The 19,616-nt window shown below is 38.1% G+C and overlaps 1 protein-coding gene across 2 annotated transcripts in view; it reads left to right on the top strand.

Annotated features, from left to right (window-relative positions):
- Window positions 1-19,616, top strand: part of VEPH1 (ventricular zone expressed PH domain containing 1) — a 217,762-nt gene that overhangs the window by 162,621 nt on the left and 35,525 nt on the right. The window contains exons 9-10 of one of the 2 annotated variants that reach the window (XM_021702584.1): window positions 6,015-6,154; window positions 8,978-9,112. In XM_021702584.1, the coding sequence (XP_021558259.1) occupies window positions 6,015-6,154; window positions 8,978-9,112 (275 nt within the window). The remainder of the gene's footprint in view (window positions 1-6,014; window positions 6,155-8,977; window positions 9,113-19,616) is intronic. The other variant, XM_021702585.1, reaches the window with a different exon arrangement.

Consider the following 19,616-nt stretch of genomic DNA (forward strand, 5'->3'; position numbering starts at 1 on the left):
CATAGATATTTACAATTGTTAGATCTTCTTGTTGGAGAGACCCTTTAAGAATGATATAGTGTCCTTCTGTGTCTCTAACTAGAGTCTTTAGCTTAAAATCTAATTTGTCTGATATAAGAATTGCTACCCCAGCTTTCTTTTGAGGTCCGCTGGCATGGAAGATGGATCTCCCTCCCTTCACTTTCAGTCTGGATGTATCTTTAGTTTCAAAACGGGTCTCTTCTAGACAGCATATGGATGGGTTCTGTGTTTTTATCCAATCTGCAACCCTGTGCCATTTTATGGGAGCATTTAGGCTGTTCACGTTGAGAGTGATTATTGAAAGATACGAATTTATTGTCATCATGTTGCCTGTGAAGACCTTGTTTTTATAGATTGTCTCTGTAAATTTCTGTTGTATATCACTCTTGGGGTCTTTCTCCTTTTATAGAACCCCCCTTATTATTTCTTGCAGGGCCGGCTTAGTGGTCACATATTCTTTCAGTTTCTGCCGGTCTTGTAAGCTCTTCCTTTCTCCATCCATTCTAAATGACGGCCTTGCTGGATAAAGTACTCTTGGCTGCATGTTTTCCTCATTTAGTACCTGGAATATGTCTTGCCAGCCCTTTCTGGCTTGCCCGGTCTCTGTGGATAGGTCTGATGTTATTCTAATGTTCCTCCCTCTGTACATAAGGAATCTCTTCCCCCTAACTGCCCTTAAGATGGTTTCCTTGGTTCTAAGATTTGTGCATTTTACTATTTCATGCCGGGGTGTTCGCCTGTTTTCCTTGATCTTGGGAGGGGTCCTCTCTGTCTCTAGGACACGAAAGTTTGTTTAGTTCCCCAGATAGGGAAGTTCTCAGCTACAATTTGCTCAAATATATCTTCTAGTCCTCTCTCTCTCACCAATCCCTCCGGGATCCCAATTATCCTGAGATGGGATCATTTCATGGTGTCACTTATTTCTCTGATTCTATTTTCATGGATTTTGAATTGTTTTTCCCTGGCCTCCACTTTTCCTTCTTGTCTATTAATTTGCCTTCTAGATCACTAATTCATTCTTCTGCCTCGCTTAGCCCAGCTGTTAGATTATCTAGATTAGATTGGATCTCATTGATAGCATTTTTAAATTCTGCCAATTCAACTTTCATTTCTGCCCTTAAAGACTTCATGTTGTCGTTAATTGAGTTCTCCATCCTAGCTATTGTCTTCACAATTGCTACCCTGAATTTCATCTCTGACTTCTTGGTTATATCTGTATCCATTTGTAAATCTGTGGCAGAAGTCACAGTCTCTGAGTCTTTCCTATTTTGGGGGTTCCTCCTTCTAGTCACTCTGTTGACGGGTGGTTGCGGGCATGTACAGAATCCAAATTATTGACCACAGCGCAAGCAAGATGCACCTGTTTTATAGGGACCTTAGGGTTCCTGGCCTCTTGTTCTCCCAGCCTGTCTTCTGGGGGAGGGGCCTGCCGCACTGTTACTCAGGCAACCCTGTTTGGGCAGAGTTGCCCTGCCTCCTGTCGGGGGGGATGGGCTCAGTGAAAACTGATTTTGGGGGGCTTTTGTTCTCTGGTGGCTTTCCCTGGCGGATTTCTGCATCTCTTCGGAGAGTCAGAGCAGAAGAGATCATTTCCAACCCTCTGCCTCAGAGCAGAGAGGTCACAGTCTGTTCTTCAGTGAGCTTTCTGGGCCACACTATCTCCATTTCTGTCTATAAACTGCAGCATCCTGTGTCGTGGGCCCTTCAGCAGGGCTCCCAGTCCTCACCTCCAGGTCCAGGCACAGGGGCACGTCTCTGCCCTTTGTGCTTCTAAAACCGCCAGCCATCCCCAGTTCACAAGCACAGCCCCACCACTCCGGGTTTCAGTCCAGGGGCTACCCTAAAGTCCTTTCCCTGTCGCTACCAGTCTGTGAGTCCATGCCCCGTCCCCAGCACGAGAGGCTGTCACTCACTGGTGGTGCAGGATCACCACAGTTCCCTCCCCCTGCCATCTATCCTCCAATATCTGCCCTCAGAATCACGGATCCCTGCTTCATACCTCAAAACCAACCACCTGAGATATTCTGTTTGTAGAGATCCAGATCTATCTTCTTACATCGCAGGCTGATTTTGTGGGTGTTCAGAGTGGTCTGGTAGATATCCAGCTCAATTCTGGGGACTGGTTGGAATAGGTTCCCCTACTCTTCTGCCATCTTTTCCCCTCAGTTATTATTTCTTGACATAAGTTTCCTACACCTCTCTCTCAGTTCTTCTTCAGGGACCCCCTACAATAGGAATGTTTGTTGGCTTGACATTGTCTAAGAGATCCCTTAATCCTCATTTCTAAAAATTCTTTTCTCTTTTTGCTGTTCAGCTTGTGTGCTATTCCCCTGTCTTCCAGATTGCTGATACATTCTGCATCTTCTAATCTACTGTTGATTCCCTCTAGTGTGTTTTTTGTTTCAGTTATTGTATTCGTCAATTCTGATTGGTTCTTTTTAATATTTTCTATCTCTTCATTGAAGGTCTCACTTGAGTTCTCCCATTCTTTTCTCGGGCCCAGTGAGTATTTTTGAGATCATTACTTTAAATTCTTTATCAAGCCTATTGCTTATCAGTGAGTTCAGGGTCTTCTTATGTTGCCATCTTGAACTGCAACCTATTCCTGTATTTTGTATCACACCTTTAAATCTACCCATGTGTGTGATGTATATATTTTGGATATTTCAACTTATAATATAATTATATTATACAATTATTGATGTTCATGTTAACTTCAGTGTTTATAAAGACCACAACAAATCCTTTGATTTTTACAAAGATAGACAGTAATCTACCCAAAGAAAGAAATAATCAGACTTGGTGGAATAGGCAAAGCATTCTATATTTAGCAAAGCATGACCTTCAACATTTACTCTATAAAAATAAATAACCCTTTGGACATCAATTGTATAAGCAAAAAATATCATAATGACCCAGATACACTTACCTTACCACCTGGAATTACCTTAAACTTCATGCCTTATATGTTTTTTTCTGGATATTCCATACACTTAAAATGCTTTTCTCCTCCCAACTTTTTCTAAGTTCAAGATTGTGGTTATCTTTCAAAGTGACCTCAAATATTTCCTCTTCCATAAAGATTTTCCTTGTTTCCCAATTAAAATAGCTGCTTGGGCGCCTGGGTGGCTCAGTTGGTTGAGCGACTGCCTTTGGCTCAGGTCATGATCCTGGAGTCCCGGGATCGAGTCCCACATCGGGCTCCCTGCTCAGCAGGGAGTCTGCTTCTCCCTCTGACCCTCCCCCCTCTCATGTGCTCTCTCTCTCTCTCATTTCTCTCTCAAATAAATAAATAAAATCTTTAAAAAAAAAATAGCTGCTCATTTCTCTGAGCAGTCAGAATTGCGTGTCCCTCCATTATCCCATGGACTTAAAACAATTTATGTTTTGTTTAGAGATGTCTCTCCCATTTGGCTGTAAGCTTCTTAAGAGCAGGGTCAACATCCTGGCCCTTCTTGCTCTCCACATAGTGTTTGACATTCATTCATTCATCCAACAACCATTTATGCATGCCTACCATTCAATACCACAGAGTGAACGTGAGGAAGAGAATTGCAGAGAAAAATCAGCAATTAAATGTTAATGTTGTAGGAAAATTTTCCAAGTTAGGAAAGCTCTGAAAAAAATGAGGAAAAATATTGCTACAGATCAGGTTATAGAAAGCATTAACAGAAGATATCACAGAACTGGTTTATTTTTATAGCTAGCATATATGCTTCTAAGTTAAAGGCCTCTGTTTTCTACTGCTTTGCCCATTTTGTGTGATCTGGGACCTCTGTGGGTTGTGTATAGAAAACTGGTAGACTCGGGGTGAGTAAAATAAATCTAATCAATGTTCATTTGCAAAAGAAAACATGAATGAGTACTGAGAATATTTAAGGAAAAGAAAAAGACAAAAACTTTTTTCATGGCAGAGGCCTGAAGTCCAACTTGTGACTGTCAAGCTACTGCATAGCTTCTTAGAAAAGAACTTGTTTTCTTTTGAACCCTTCTATTAAAGCAAAACATACTGCTGTCTCAGAGTATACATCACAGCTAGGTTTATTTCAAATACCATTTGTGTGTGTGTGTCATTATGAAATACTTGGTTTCCTGTTTCTCTAGTATTGATTAATTTAAATCCAATTTTCCAGAACATCTGTACCAAAGAAGGATTTTTAGTTACCATTTCAAGTAATTTCTGATAGGGCAATTTTAAGCTAATATTGTGCTCAATTCTATACATTGAGATCTTTCTTTCTCAATGCAGGGCCTCCTGGTCTTTTCCACCGAACTTTCAGTCATTCTTTACATCTCATAATCCATTCACCCACAGAATACAGAAATGATTTCTGATTTTATACAAGGATATTGAATGCTCAACCCCATTTTTTTTAATTCCCCAAAACAATTAACTTCACAAAAACATCCTCTTCCATACCAGTGTTTCAGAATCGCAGATAGTTGTTAATTGTTAAGATTTCTGTATATATTTCTAAACTGATGAATGTCTTTATTTTATTTTCAATGCATTCTCCTCTAATGTGTCATTGGTCACTCTTCCTTAATTTTTCTAAGCTCTTCCTGAAAAGCCTGTTATTCCTTCACACCTGAGTCCCTATAGTGCACAGATAGGCCTCCCCAATTCTCTAAGGAACCCAGGGCACTCTCTTAGATGGGGACTGACTGACTACCTTATTAGGGTCGCCATCAACTTTATTAATAAACTGTAACCCATATTTCCATTTTTAAAAGTAGTCCATACTAAAATCTATTAATATTTAAAATATTTCATTTAAAGTATCAGCGTAATCCTTTTTTTTTAATTAAAATATCAGCTTAATTCTGAAAGAATAAATACCCCATGCATTATCAATATGACAGATCTAAAAATTCCCAGTATGGTAGAGCCTAAAGCATCTTAATGTGGCATCAGCTCAGCTGAGTTCAAATCCTGGCTCTGCCACAGATTGGATAGACTTGAGTTTTTCTAGACCCCTGAGCATCATTCATTTGTCCAGATGCTCTCTTGAGCATCTCTTGTATATGCCACATGGCAAAGTCATGGTGGTGAACAAGGCATTCATAGTGGTTCGCTAAGCTGACCCCCTAATGCGGTAAGTTTCCTCATTTTTTTTTTAAAGATTTTATTTATTTATTTCACAGAAAGAGAGGGAACACAAGCAGGGGGAGTGGGAGAGGGAGAAGGAGGCTTCCCCCCCGAGCAGGGGGCCTGATGTGGGGCTCAATCCCAGGACCCTGGGATCATGACCTGAGCCGAAGGCAGATGTTTAACGACTGAGCCACCCAGGCGCCCCGTCCTCATTTTTAAGATAGAAATAATAACACCCATCTTGTAGGGTGTAAAATTAAATGGCTCCTCCTACTTACGGCTTCTTGCCACTTCTGCTCCATGCCACCACCACCACCCTCCCCCACTTTCTTATCAATGATCTCATTAAGTTTCCCTGCTTTGAACCTCTTCAATATATAAGATAAACTTTTCAAACCACACCAGGCCAGTTCATAGGAAGTCACACCACTGGCAGAGTTATTCTGGAGGCTGTCTTTGTGGCCCCTGCACAACCAAGAGAACAATGTTACTGGTTCATGGCACACTATCCACTGCCCAGAAGATGCCTGGATTTCCTCTATGCATTTGCTTATCCTTCCCACATTATCATTTCAAAGTGCCCAATCAGATAGTAATAACACTGCATCTCCCTTTCTATTGATGAGAGGTTTTCTTTCTTCCAGGTGAGTTCCTTGGAGATTCCTAATGCATTATTAATGAAAACAAGGGAAAGACTGATAGAAAGAATATAACTTGTTGAAGAAATCTTTAGTTAAATCTACATTCCATGAAATGGATCCACTCCCAAATACACAGTTATTTGGAGTTATTATTTGCAGACTGAAACTGAAGAACGTATTTCTAGAGGTGTTTCTATATTGAAGTATAAAGTACAACTCTGGAAGAATCTATGTGTAATGCTATGTATATTCATTTCTAGATTCTGTTAGAAGTTGCGTAGCAAAGTTGTTCTTCACCTGCTCCCTGAAGGGTCATTACTGCCTCTACAGTAAATCCAGTTTTATTCTCATCAGCCAAGAACCTCAGCCGTGGATCCAGATCATGTTCCTCTTTCAGCAGGTGTGTCTATGCATGTTTGTCATGGCTCCTTAGTGAGTTGGTGGGTTATGAGTTTATAATCACTTTTACTGAATTCTTTGATTAGAGTTCATATGTAAATAACAGCAATGCATACACATTTCACTAATAATTTTTAACATGGGTTTTCTATATTTTAGGGTAGTTTCTTTATGAAAGACCTTGGATTAGTATTAAGGAGGCCAAACTTAGTAATATCTTGAATGTCCTTAGCTTTAAAGAAAAAGAAGAGAATGTTCTTCTCTTAAAAAAAAAAAAAATATTTTTTTGTTAAATGACAACAAAAACAGCTTATTTGGAGGAATAGCTTTCCTTATGTAGGGCTTGTCTTTATTTCTCTACAGCCTTCCAATCTCCAATTAATTTTAGTGTCAACATATCCTTTTTGACATCATTAAAATACTGGAATGCCATTTTTTCCCATAGAATTTATGTATATAGGTAAAGTTACATAAAGAGGAACTTTCAACTTAATGAACGACTTGATGCAAAGATTTTAGCATCAGCAGGGAGTCTTGAATATTTGGAAATACTTATCTTGAATGCATTAAACTTTCATATAAAAGTTGAATATAGATTATAAAATGTTAGTAATAGGAGGAATATCAGACATCATTTTTACAGATAAGTAAATTAAAGGAAGAATACAGACCACCTGCCCCCTCATTCAGTTGTCTTTTCCTAGTAGCACATGTGTTAAAAAATGAAATGGGGGGTTTCAGAAAGAAGCAGAGAGGGCTGAGGCAGAAAAAACAGATTATGAATGTTATAAAATGAATGTTATAAAATAGGTAAAAATTAGGCCAAGTGATAGTATAGTTTGTTTCTATTAATGAAATATTTCTATAAGAGCCCCTACCAACCAATTACATTCTTTATAAAGAAAAGGTAAGCTTATTAAGAAAAGATGCATTTTAATGCTGAATAGATCATAATCATAAAATGGAGCTATAGTAATTAAGAAAAGAGACTGCTTAGATGTACCTTAGGAAAACCATCTTTTCCTATAGGAAGTCTTTTTAAGAACACTTAATGATATTTCATAAAGAACAACTCACATTTTGTTGTGAATCAAATTGTGAGTATAAAAACCAGCATTGATTTCTTTTCCTTTTATTGAAATGACCTTATTTTTCTTCTACTTTACTTGTTTTTCAAATAGTTTCCATCAGTGAGTTTGTATTTGGTTTCCTCATTGGCTTTGTTCTTTACTTGTCAGTTTTCTGAAAATAAACCAAAAATTTGATTTATGTTTGTCCCTTCAATCATATTTTATTGACTTAGTCTGATTCTTTGTTTTTCTCTTTAAGCAAAATCACCCGAAAGCATCTGTTTATGATGCTTTTCTTCTTTGTTCATTTTACTATGTTTCCTTTCTTTTTCTACACCCTTGATATTGTGTAGTCTGGGTGAATCCTGACTTTGGGGTCAAGAAAAATCAAATCTTTGACTTGATCATTACAAACCCAGTACTAGCCTTATATGCTGGGTCAGACTCTTTGCTTTAAGAAAGCAAAGTTAACACATTCATGGAATTCAAAGAACACAAAGTTAACTGTCAACACATTCATGGAATTCTCAAATCACAGATTCCAGTCTAACTGGTCCTCTTTGGAATGGTGATTAGGTTAAATCCGGTCCTGTTCTTCTTTAAGTGAAAAATCATATGCTGTATAAGTTTCTGATAATAATCAAGAAATTCCCAGATATGTCCACATTATGGGTGGTATAATCAATCTATCTGTTCCTGGCTTTTAGTCTTTTTAATCTGTGGACCACTTACTTGGGGTATAAGATCCTCCACGTTTCCCCACTCAGCATAAGAAACAGTTTATCTTGATGATGATAATAACTAGATTTTTCCGGAAAAATGTTATTAGTTTTCATTTACTAAATAGTTACTTTATACACACAGACCACCTAAATTCTCATAAACTAATGCTTGGACAGTCATTGACACAAAAAATAAAATTTTGTAAGCCAATATTATTATTTTATCGTACCTCACACATAAAGGATAATATGTATGGTATTATATGTATGTAAATAATATTTGATGCCCTATATTATGGTCTATGTTTTTATAAAATTGTTCCCTTGAATTAAAGTACTTCTCACTTTATAGATATCATGTCACAATGTTTAAATGACTATTAAACCCATTATGGATTAGTAAATATACAAACACAATTTAAATCTTCTTGAATGAAATACATGTAAATGTGATTTTCTTTACATGAATAATCTTTTTATCCAAAACTAGAGTATTAGCTCTGGGAATAGTCACCTCTTATACATTTTAGGATTAAAAGTGTTTTTGTTTCCCCACCATCCGTTCACACTGTTAATATTTCAGTTGTTGAATAGTGTACTCTTAGTTATTTAATTTCTAGCCTTCATCATCTACTCTGCATAAACAGACTTGATATTTATACTCTAGTTTTAATTATATACCATAATTCTCAGATCTCTGAACAAATAAATATGAATATTTATATTAACCACTTTCCAATTAAGTACCGTGCTTGGGAAATGATCGAGGTAAACATTACATTACAAAGCTTAGGCATATTTAGAGATCAATATCAACTGGCTTGAAATCCTATTCCATAATTTTACTTTTCTGTTAAAAAAATGAGAAGCCTAAAGTATATCATATGTTTGATCTTCAAGATCGATTTCTTTGTTGTTTTATTTAAATTTAAACCTGGTTGAATTTCAACCCAAATAGTACCTTGTAGTTGATCAAACAATATTGTTAGGACAAGAGATAATGTTATGGTTTTCTCATTATTGCCCTTTCAGAGCCTGTTTCCTGAGCCCCTATCCATACAAAGTCATTCTGTGCAATTTCTCAGAGCTCTGTGGGATAAGACCCAGGCAGAGGGTGGTCACAGCTTTGAAACAGCCATGATGGAGTCCACATTTCCACAGCAGAAGGTAGGTGTTTCTTTCCTTGGGGATGTTATTTTAAACCAATATTCAAGATTATCTTGAAACAGTTTGCCTTTTTCTTAACAGTTCAGTTTTTTTCTTCCTTCCTTTACCTCCTTTCATCATTATCAAAAAATATTGATTAATTAATGATTTTCATGTGGTAATCATTGAAAAGACAGAGTAATATTCGTAGATAGGATTATTGCTTGTTATGACTATTAAATTAATATTTGTTAAATGGAACACAGGGTGCCAGATGGTGAGTCCCGGTTCAACAAAACACCACAAAAGAAATTGAAATAGAGAAATTTATTACTCACAGGTCCTGGAGGAAGTACACAGCACACCTCTAGGGGCTACAGGGGGAGGTCAAAGCAAGGTGCAGGCAGAGAGGGACACACGCCTTTATTGCAGCTGTGGGTGGAGGGCTTTGGGAAGTTCCCAGGCTAAGGCCAGATCGGTCAATTCAAACCAAAAAGAGCAGTTTTCTCTAAGCCTTGCCAGAATCTATCTAAAGGGCACACCAGGAGAAGGACCTCAGAAAGAGAGGAAACTGTTGATCACAAAAGGTATTAGAGGTGTCATATCATGCTTGTGACGCTGCAGGGTGCCATCTAAGGCATGAGTGTGCACGAGGGGATTAGTGTCAGTTTAAGGCCTCTGCAGCCCACTTGGCCAAACAAAATGGATGCCGAGGCAATACTACTATGGAGTAGCTTAACCAAATTCTCAACAGTGCTGTTTGAGGCTCACGGACTGACATAACACAGCCCACTCAGAGACACACAGAAACTACACACATGGTGTGTAATAGAAAACGTTTTACAAAAGCAGACCATGGACTCTAGGATTGAAAGGGAAAAAGCATCAAGAAATTGGGCTGCAGTTCCTTAGTGCCTTTCATTTCTTCCTTCCATACTTCTCTTCATCCCTTTGTCCTCTGCAATTGCCACAAAGTAAAAAAAAGAAAATAAGGTGGGCAGAAGAGAGGGAGCATGGTCAGGATGAGAAAGAGCTCTATTGAGATAGGCAAGTATGACTTGAAACACAGCATTTTAGGGGTGTGGAAATAGGGGCAACACTCTCAGGACATAATTGAGACCTCCTGAGCAGACAGCAAATTGGGAAGGGACCAGAATATGGAACTGCACCCATTCACCAAATAGAGTGAAACTGGAAGTGTATCTACACTGACATGATGAGATTTGCATGAGAAAAGTGATAGGCCTGGGTATGGAGGAAACAATTCAAGTAAACCTGGCTGGAGATAGGAAGGCTACTTAGGAAGTATTACTAGAATCAGGTAGGAAATGAAGGTCTGAACTGAAGTTGGAAGTTGTAGGGAGAGGATGGATTCAAGAGCTATTAAAGAAGTAGAACGCACAGGACTTGGTTCTTGATAAAGAAAATGGAAGAATCAAGGATAACTCCAGGTGCATCATATGGATGAGTGGATGATGGCACCCTTCTGAAAAAGAGACCACAAAGGGAGCTGAGGTGGAGGAAGAAGATAAAGCATTCTTGTTTATGTATTTTGAGTCTGAGTTATCTGTGTAGATAACCAGGTGGTGATGGTGGCTGAAATGCCTCTGTGGACCTCAGGAAGAAGGCCATTATTGGAGACATGGATTTAGAAGTCATAAGGTAGCACTTGATGTCATGGCAATAGATCGGATCACTCAGGGAGAATATGTATAATGAGAATAGAGAATGGTTATTGATTTCTCCTTAGTAAATATAACCAGCTTCTCTAAGCTCTTCCCATACTCAAAGATTCTGATTATTCTTATTTTGCCTTCAAGAAAGCCCAGTAATAATTATTGGATGCTTACTGGGCAAACCAGAGGTTCTGAGAGTAATGATCATGGTCTCTGTCCCTGTTTTACTATTAGAAGGGGAACAAGTATACCAATATTAAATAAATTCAAAGTACAGACAAGCAGCAAATTAATCATTATATGGTGAAACAACTCAATACCTCTTAAGTGTGAAAGGATTGGGTTAGCCCGGTGTTGGGTATTAAGGAGGGCACATACTGCACGGAGCACTGGGTGTTATACGAAAACAATGGATCGTGGATCACCACATCAAAAACTAATGATGTATTGTATGGTGACTAACATAACATAATAAAATAAGATCAAAAAAGAAAGAAAGAAAAAAAAGGATTGTAAGAAGGATGACAAATGGGTCTGGTTAATTGGAAATTTATTTAGAATGGTCTGAAGATGCATCCAACTATTGCATCACTATTTTTTGGCTTTGGTTTAAGAATTAGACTTGCAGTATTAAGAGTAAAGGAAATGCCATGATTGCATCAATGTAAAGTAGAATGGATTTTTTTTTTGCATATTTCATTCAAATTTTAAAATGTTGCATCATGATTAAAGACAATGCCTCAAATTCTTATAAATTTTTCATGTGAACTGTATTTTAACTACAGGCAACTAGTAAATTAACACTTGGAAGGCTGCTTCAGGTCCTGAGAGATTTTTTTTTTTTTAATTGGCAAACCGGTTTTGTGCATGCTCACAAATATACTTCTTCATATTTCTTCTATTTTATATCAATAAATATTCCTCTAGGGAAAAATTAACTGCAAATCAAAATGGTTTTGAAATCTTTAGTTTTGTAATTTTATTTATTCATAAGTAATAAAAAAAAAAACTCTCTGATATCTGGAATGTCCATTATGTAGCAAAGTTATCTGCCCAGGTATTTCTCAATCAAATTGATTTTCTTCTGTTTTTTTATGAAGTGTTCTGCCCACTAAATTCAAAATAGCTGTGAGAATAATCCAAAGTCTGCTTTATTTTCCCCACATATGTCAGTATGCACATACACCAGCAATTTGAAAGTGATGTACATGTGTGTATCTGTTGCTGGAAATGAGTTAACACTACAGCCAAGTGGATTCACGTACACCAAAAAGGAATAAACTCCTAAGAAAATGCCTGAGTCTCTAGAATGTAATGCTCTGGAAGGTTTGTTGTTGTGATTGCCTTTTAACAGAGTCTTGGAATTTTAGAACTGAAAATCAACAGTAAGGTAGCTATTAAATTGCCACCCGCTTGGGGGCAGAAGTACACCCTGTTTATCATTGCATTTGCAGGGTCACATGGTGCCTGGCATACACTGGACTCTCAATAAATAATGGGTACCAACTGAATAAATAAGTGAATCCTGTCATTGTCCAGATATTAAAATTAGAAGAAAAGGGACCTGTTGAAAGTCACATGGCTAGTCAATGGCAGCAGTAGAATGTGAGCACGTGACATGGTGACATCACAGCTGTCATGGATGTTTCTTGTTCCTCTCTACTCTGGGCACATAAGAAGGTTACGGTTCCCTGCCTCTTGAAGTAAGGCTTGGCCATGTGACTTGCTTCATCCAATGAAATATGAGAAAGGATACATGTCCCTCCAGGCAGAAGCTTTTAAAAACAACTATGTGATTCTCTGTTTTCCCTCTCTTCACCTACCATAGTGACTGTAGAAACAAATGTTGATATTAAGTTGCCAGCACATGGGCACAGAATTCTGAGCCACCTCACAGAGGACTGGTGCTCTGGAGAGCCACCCAGACCCACTACACACTTCCCATGAAGAAGAAACAATCTTTTGTTTTGTTAAAAACTAAGGTTTTGGTGTGATTAACATAACATAATAAAATAAAAATATTTAAAGAAATAAAATAAAATAAAATAAAAAAGAACACAACATGCTGAAGAACCCCCCCCCCCAAAAAAACCCAAAAACTAAGGTTTTGGTATTACAGCAGCATAACCTACCTATCTTGACTCCTCCACCTACCAGAGTAGGTAAGCATGGCTCTGCAGCCAGACTTCCTGGGTTTAAAACGTGGCTCTGCCACTTTCCAGTTCTGAAGCCTTTGGCTCTGAACTCCAGTTTCTTTGTCTATACAATGGCTATAGTATCTGTTCCTACCTCATAGAGCTGTTTGAGGATTGAATAAGTTAATACATAGTGTATTATAACATACAAAAATCTCCTGTCCTAAACAAAGTTTAAGACAAATTTTTCTTTATAACCTTAAGAAGAATAATCTGGCAATAGCTGGTGGTATGATAAATTCCTGTACCCTATTATCTTGCGATTCCATTTCTAGTAAAACTCTCACATACCTGAACCAGGAGACAAGCACAGATGTCAACTGAATATTATTTACACCAAAACATCAGGAGCAGTGCAAATGTTCATCAGTAGAGAAATGAAGAAAATGTTGTGGTATAATCATGCTACACAGACAGTGAAAGTGAATTAATTAGATCTATATGTAATAACATGGAGTCAGTCTTGAAAACAGGATATTAAGTTTTAATAAGCAAGTTGCAAAAGTATAACAAATAGTATGGTAACTTACATAAATTTTTATAACACTCTAAGCAGTATTATGAATGCTTATGGGTACATATACCTGTGGTAAATTTACAATACCGTATTTGGAATCACACCAAAATTCCCGATAGGCTTGCCTCTGGATAACAAAGAAGTGGGTAAAGGAGAGAGGGAAATGTTACTGGAAAGGGAAATAAGGAGATCTCAATTTCATCTGTAACTTTGTTTTTTAAAAAATCAGAAGCAGGGATGCCTGCGTGGCACAGTCAGTTAAGCATCCCATTCTTGGTTTTGGCTCAGATCGTGATCTCAGAATGGTGAGATCCAGTCCCACGTCGGGCTCAGCGCTCAACATGGAGTCTGCTTGAGATTCTCTCTTCTTCTCCCTCTGCCCCTCATGCTTGTGCTCTCTCTCTCTCTCTCTAAAATAAATAAATAAATCTTTTAAAAAATCAAAAGCAAAATATCAGTATTTATTAATATGGCGAGCACATAGGTATTTGTTACATTATCCTTTGTATATGCTTTTCTTTCTTTTAAAAAAATTAATTAAACCTGTAAGTAATGTCTAAGAGTAGAGTGTTGATAGGTTCGACTATATAAAAATATAAAGCTTATAAAAAACAAAACCTGTCATGCACAATAACTTAAAATGAAAATATGTGTAATAATTATGAAAGACAAAGCTTAATATCCTCAAGATACCATAAGTTCATGCTAATCAATCATCAGTGGGCCAAGGACATGAACAAATAACTCAAAGGAAACTCAGTTCAAAAAAAGTATTCTGCTTCATTAATAGTCAAAGATGTAACAGTTGAAATTAAAATAACATTAACATTACCCTTTTTAATCCATTTTTAGAAAGATAATAATCAGTTCTGGCTACAGCAAGGGAGTTTAGACACATTCACACATTTTTAGTTGGAGTGTAAATTATTTCAACACTTCTAAAAAACAATTTAGCAATGCAGGTCAAGAGTCTTAAAAATGTTCATATCCTTTAACACAGTGATTCCATTTCTAGGAATCTATTCTAAAGAAATAATCTGAAATGTGTACAAAACTTAAGATATGCACACCAAAAAATATTGTGGAGTTATTTATAACTAGCCTAAATGTCTCAAGATGGGAGAATGAAAGTATACACATATATACTTTCCATCCATATGGAAGAATATTAAGAAAACATGCAAAATCTTGTTTATAAGAAATGTTTAGTGACATGAAACAATGCTATGTCAAATGCCACATTGCAAGATACAAAATTATTTATATAAAGAGGATTATTTGGAGGATTCCATTAAAGCAACCAAATGGAGATATACTGAAATGTTAGCAATGGTTAGTTCTGGTTGATGGAATAGCATTTTTGAAATTTTCTGTTAGAAGTATGGTTTCTTTTATAATCAAGGAATAACAGTTACAGAAGTACTACTTTCAGTTACATTGCTTTATGTAAGTAAATGTAAATGAGCAGTTTACTTAAAGAAAAATCCATTTTAAGTTCATCGATTTTCATTATAAAATAAAGATTTTAGAAAAAGGGCAGAAAATCCATTAATTTACTTAGGAAATGAGGAGGATGGACTCTGGGAGCAACTAGAGATACCATTAATAATTTCATTCCAGTGCATGTGCGGCCCAGCCCTTCAGAGGGAGTGGCGTTCTGATTATCAGAGGAACAGACAGTTGACAAAGTTGATCCGGGATTGCTAAAGAACTGGAATTTGAGAGAGAAATCTCCTTTATTGACACACATGTTCCAGTTCCCAAAGCATGGAGAAATTCCATATGCCATAGAAATGAAGTCTCAAAACTGCCCATTATGGAAACAAAAAAAAAATTAAATTTACTACTGAAATAAAATGTATCCCATCTGGCTAACATTTGGAGATTTGTTTTCAGTCCACATTGCTACAAACACACTTGACAGTTCCCAGGGTAATTGGCTGTAGTGTCAAAGTATAAATAAAACTGAAGCACCAATTCTGGGTATAACGAAAAGGAGATCTTCTGATGCTCCCTGAGACTTAGATTTAATGTATTGAGTTGCAGTGTTAATATGGTGCTCCAGTAAATAAATGCCTAAGTAAGGAATGGGCTATTATATATAAGCTGTAACTATCCACATTCTTTTTTTTTTTAATTTAATTTAATTTTATTATGTTATGTTAGTCACCATACAGTACATCATTAGTTTGGTTTTTTATTTTTATTTTTTTAATTTTATTATGCTATGTAATCACCATACATTACATCATTAGTTTTTGGTGTAGTGTTCCATGATTCATTGTTTCATATAACACCCAGGGAAATTCAAATCAAAACCACACTGAGATACCACCTTACCCAGTTAGAATGGCAAAAAGTGACAAGGCAAGAAACAACAAATGTTAGAGAGGTTGTGGAGAAAGGGGAACCTTCTTACACTGTTGATGGGAAAGCAAGTTGGTACAGCCACTTTGGAAAACTATCCACATTCTTAAGAGAAATTTAAGTCTATATGTGTGATGTAAGTGACAAGTGATGTAGGTCAGCCTCCAGGGAGAGCAGGGTGAATCACGGTGTTGGAGAGAGATTAGTTTTGTTGAGCCCTCCCTTTCAGAGCAAGCTAGGTGAGAATGGGGTAAATGGGAATCGGTTTGTTGATTTCAAAAGCCTAGATCAGGGTGGGGACTTTCAGGCTGCAAGCTGAGAACCAGGAAAATCTGATTGGCACTATCAAAGAAGCAAAGGTGAGGTCAAGAGATAAAAAGGTCTGAATAAAATCTAGTGATTAAGAGAGAAACTCCATGAGAATATCATTCATAGTAGGAAGCTGAAGGCAAGGGGTTTGAGAGGGCAGATTGAGGGTGGAATGTAGTTGCAAATGTCTGGGACAACCCTGGCTCAGAGAGAGAGCTGGCTGGGAGAAGGATAGACATTAAGATAGAGTCTGGGCTTTTAAATGAAAGAGGGACAGGGCTTCATGTAAGGAGGATGACATGAGCAGTAACATGGAGGAAACAACAACAAAAAATCACAGTGAAGTCCCGATGAATGGAACTGTAAGTTCATTCATTAAGTTACAAATACTTTTTGCGAATGCCTGCTTTATGCCATGCTCTGTGCGGAGACCAAACATAAATAATCATGCTCTGCCCCAAGGAGACAAGCAATCTGCAAGTAAAGAAATGCACAATGCCACATTGAAAGATACTATAAAAAAATAAAATGCCTAGAAGAAGAGATGAAGAACAGCAGTGTTTGTTGGGTGGTCAGGACCTTCTCTGACCTGGTGTTAGATGAGTTTTCCTGGCAAAGAGAATAATTTGCACAAAGCCCTTGAGACCATATAACAAAAACAAAAATAACAGATAATTAAAAAAAAAAAAAGAAAGGAAGGAAGAATGAGAAGAGAAAGACAAAACCTTGGTGCATTAGAGCATTCTCCTCCAAATTTAAATCACACATCCCATCAGAAAAAAATTTGAGCAAGCACCGTCCATGTTTACATTTATTTACTTATAAATAATATACGTGTATTATTACACTCATCATTTTTTTTAAAGATTTTATTTATTTATTTGACAGAGAGAGAGACAGTGAGAGAGGGAACACAAGCAGGGGGAGCGGGAGAGGGAGAAGCAGGCTTCCCGCCGAGCAGGGAGCCCGATGTGGGGCTCGATCCCAGGACCCTGGGATCATGACCTGAGCTGAAGGCAGATGCTTAACTGACTGAGCCACCCAGGTGCCCCTCATCATTTTTATTATAAAAATATTCAAAAATAAAAACCTTAAGGATGGGATGAAAAGTAAACAAAAAGTGAGAGTTCTAATATTTTCTTCCTCCTACAACACTGGGCATGCCCACCCCAGGAATTAACTCTCTCCCCTTCTGCACTGTTCCAAGAAGTAGAAGAATCAGGGTGGAGCCCAGTGAACCAAAGGGAGAGTTGGTCTGGGGTAATTTACCTCTGCCTTTTAAGCCATGGCAAGGAACTTAGATTTTCTTGCTGTCTATGGGAGGTCACTGAAGAGTTTTGAGCAGCAGACATTATTACCCAGCCTATTTTGAAACGATAGCTCAGTACACTATGTGGAGGCTAGATTAGAAAGGGGCAAAAGTGGAATCGGAAAGACCATGAAGACTATTGCTCACCCAGATGAGAGAAGAAGGTAGTTTGAGTTGGAATGGTCCTGGTAGGGATAGAAATGAATGACACATTCAATATAAATTTTGGAGGTAAAAGGGACATAGCAAGCTAATGGGAGAGTGTAAGGGTGAGGGAGACTTTTGAATATCTTAAATTTAAAATGTCTGTGAGATGTCCCAGTGTAATGGTCTAGTAGGCAAATTTGTGGTTTAGGCCACAGATGAGGGCACTCTCGGCACAGAGGTGTTGAAAACCATGGGAAGATTAAAGCAATCTGAGAAGACAGTCTAGAGAGTCAAAGGACCCAGTACAGGATTGAGTCCAGAGAGCAGCCAGAAGACAAAAGGAACCCAGAAAGTATAAAAGTCACACGTCTCAAGGGAGTCCAAGAAAGAGAGAGAATGGAAGTGAATGGGATTTGGCAGCCAGGTCAAGGCAGCAAAGTACAGAAAAGTGCCCATCCGATTGGGCAACATGGAAAAGGCAGTTTTACTGGTGTTTTAAAGGCGAGGTTCAAAATGGAGTAGGTGAAGAAATGAGGAGAGAATGAGGAAGGAGACAGCATCTGTAGAGAGCTGTTGGAGAGGTTGGTGCTGAATGGGTTCGTCATGGAGGAAGTATGGAGATGCTTTAGAATGGGAGCCCCCAGCGCATGTTTGCAAGTGTTGGGATGACACAACAGAGAGGGTGAGGATGGTGAACAGATGAGAAAAAGCGATTGCACACAGACCCAGATCAAGAAGTAGAGTTGATGGGGGGAAAGATGAATGAGTTCTGTTTCATGGCTTTTCGTCTTTTTCAGTGAAGTAAGAGGTGAGGCCATCAGCTGAAAGTGTGATGGGGTGGGGGGGGAGGGATAGAATGTAGGAGGTTTGAGGAAAGAAAGTCTAAAATGAAATTCTTAGACAAAGGAACTATGTACTTACTAGAGAAATATAGCAGGACTGTCAGGCAATGAGAAACATCCATTTGGGATCCGAGATAACAGACTTAAAGCGGAAATATGATTTTCTCCAGTAGTGATCAGCTGTTTAGGTGTTATAATGGAATTCATCCAAGCTTGAGCTTTTGTCTTTTGGTTGGGTGGTAATTAAATGGTGAAATATGTCAAGGTAGGGGAGATCTGTGTTTGAGAAGGTAGAGGGTCAAGGTGCAGACCAAAAGAAAAGACTTGAAAGACCAAAAGGAAACATAGGAAACCCAATTTGAGAATCAGAAAGATAGTCTTTAGAGCCCAGGAAGAAAAAGTTATTTTCTGAATGAAGAAGAGGATGGATTTGTGTTGAGCTTCTCTTCACAAGAACCCTCAGCGTCTCCTCTCAGCCCCACCCCATGCTCTACTACTCACCTTGGAAACAAGGACATGAGCTCATTGATCACGCTGCTGACCAAGGCTAAAGCAGACAGCTGGTGGCCACCAGGCAAGATGAGGCCGGCCGTGACTGTGGCTGAGGGTGTACCCTGCTGCGTGTGTGAGATTTGCGATGCTACGGAGCGCCGGAGAGTGTTAGCTTCAGCACAAGATGAACTTTTATCATAGATATGTGCTATCAGTGGACCTGCACTCCCCCATATTATAGTTCATCAGGGATTAATGTGATTAACATAAGAGGACAGGCTCCAAGGTGAAAAGAGTCCTTGAGAACAGGCACATCCTCTGGAGACTTGTACAAGCATTTTATTGATGCTGTAGGACCAGAGAGTTTGGAAGTCCAGCCAGATTCTCAACTTTGCCTCCCTAAATACTGTCTCTACCTTCATTCAGATTCTTTTTTCCCCCCTTAACAGCTATACATTATAACAATCTGGAGGACCCCTCATTTAAACAATTCCATACACACAACTCATACTAAGTGATTGCACATGACTTTACAAACACAATGAACCTAAGTGACGGATTCACTGTTTAAAAACTGGAAAATTGTTATCCTTACGCTTGGCTAATTAATACACACTATTAGTATCTCCCTAACAACCAGCCACACATATTATACTTACGTTGTACATAAA

Source organism: Neomonachus schauinslandi, chromosome 1 (assembly GCF_002201575.2).
Source record: "Neomonachus schauinslandi chromosome 1, ASM220157v2, whole genome shotgun sequence".
Taxonomy (NCBI): domain Eukaryota; kingdom Metazoa; phylum Chordata; class Mammalia; order Carnivora; family Phocidae; genus Neomonachus; species Neomonachus schauinslandi.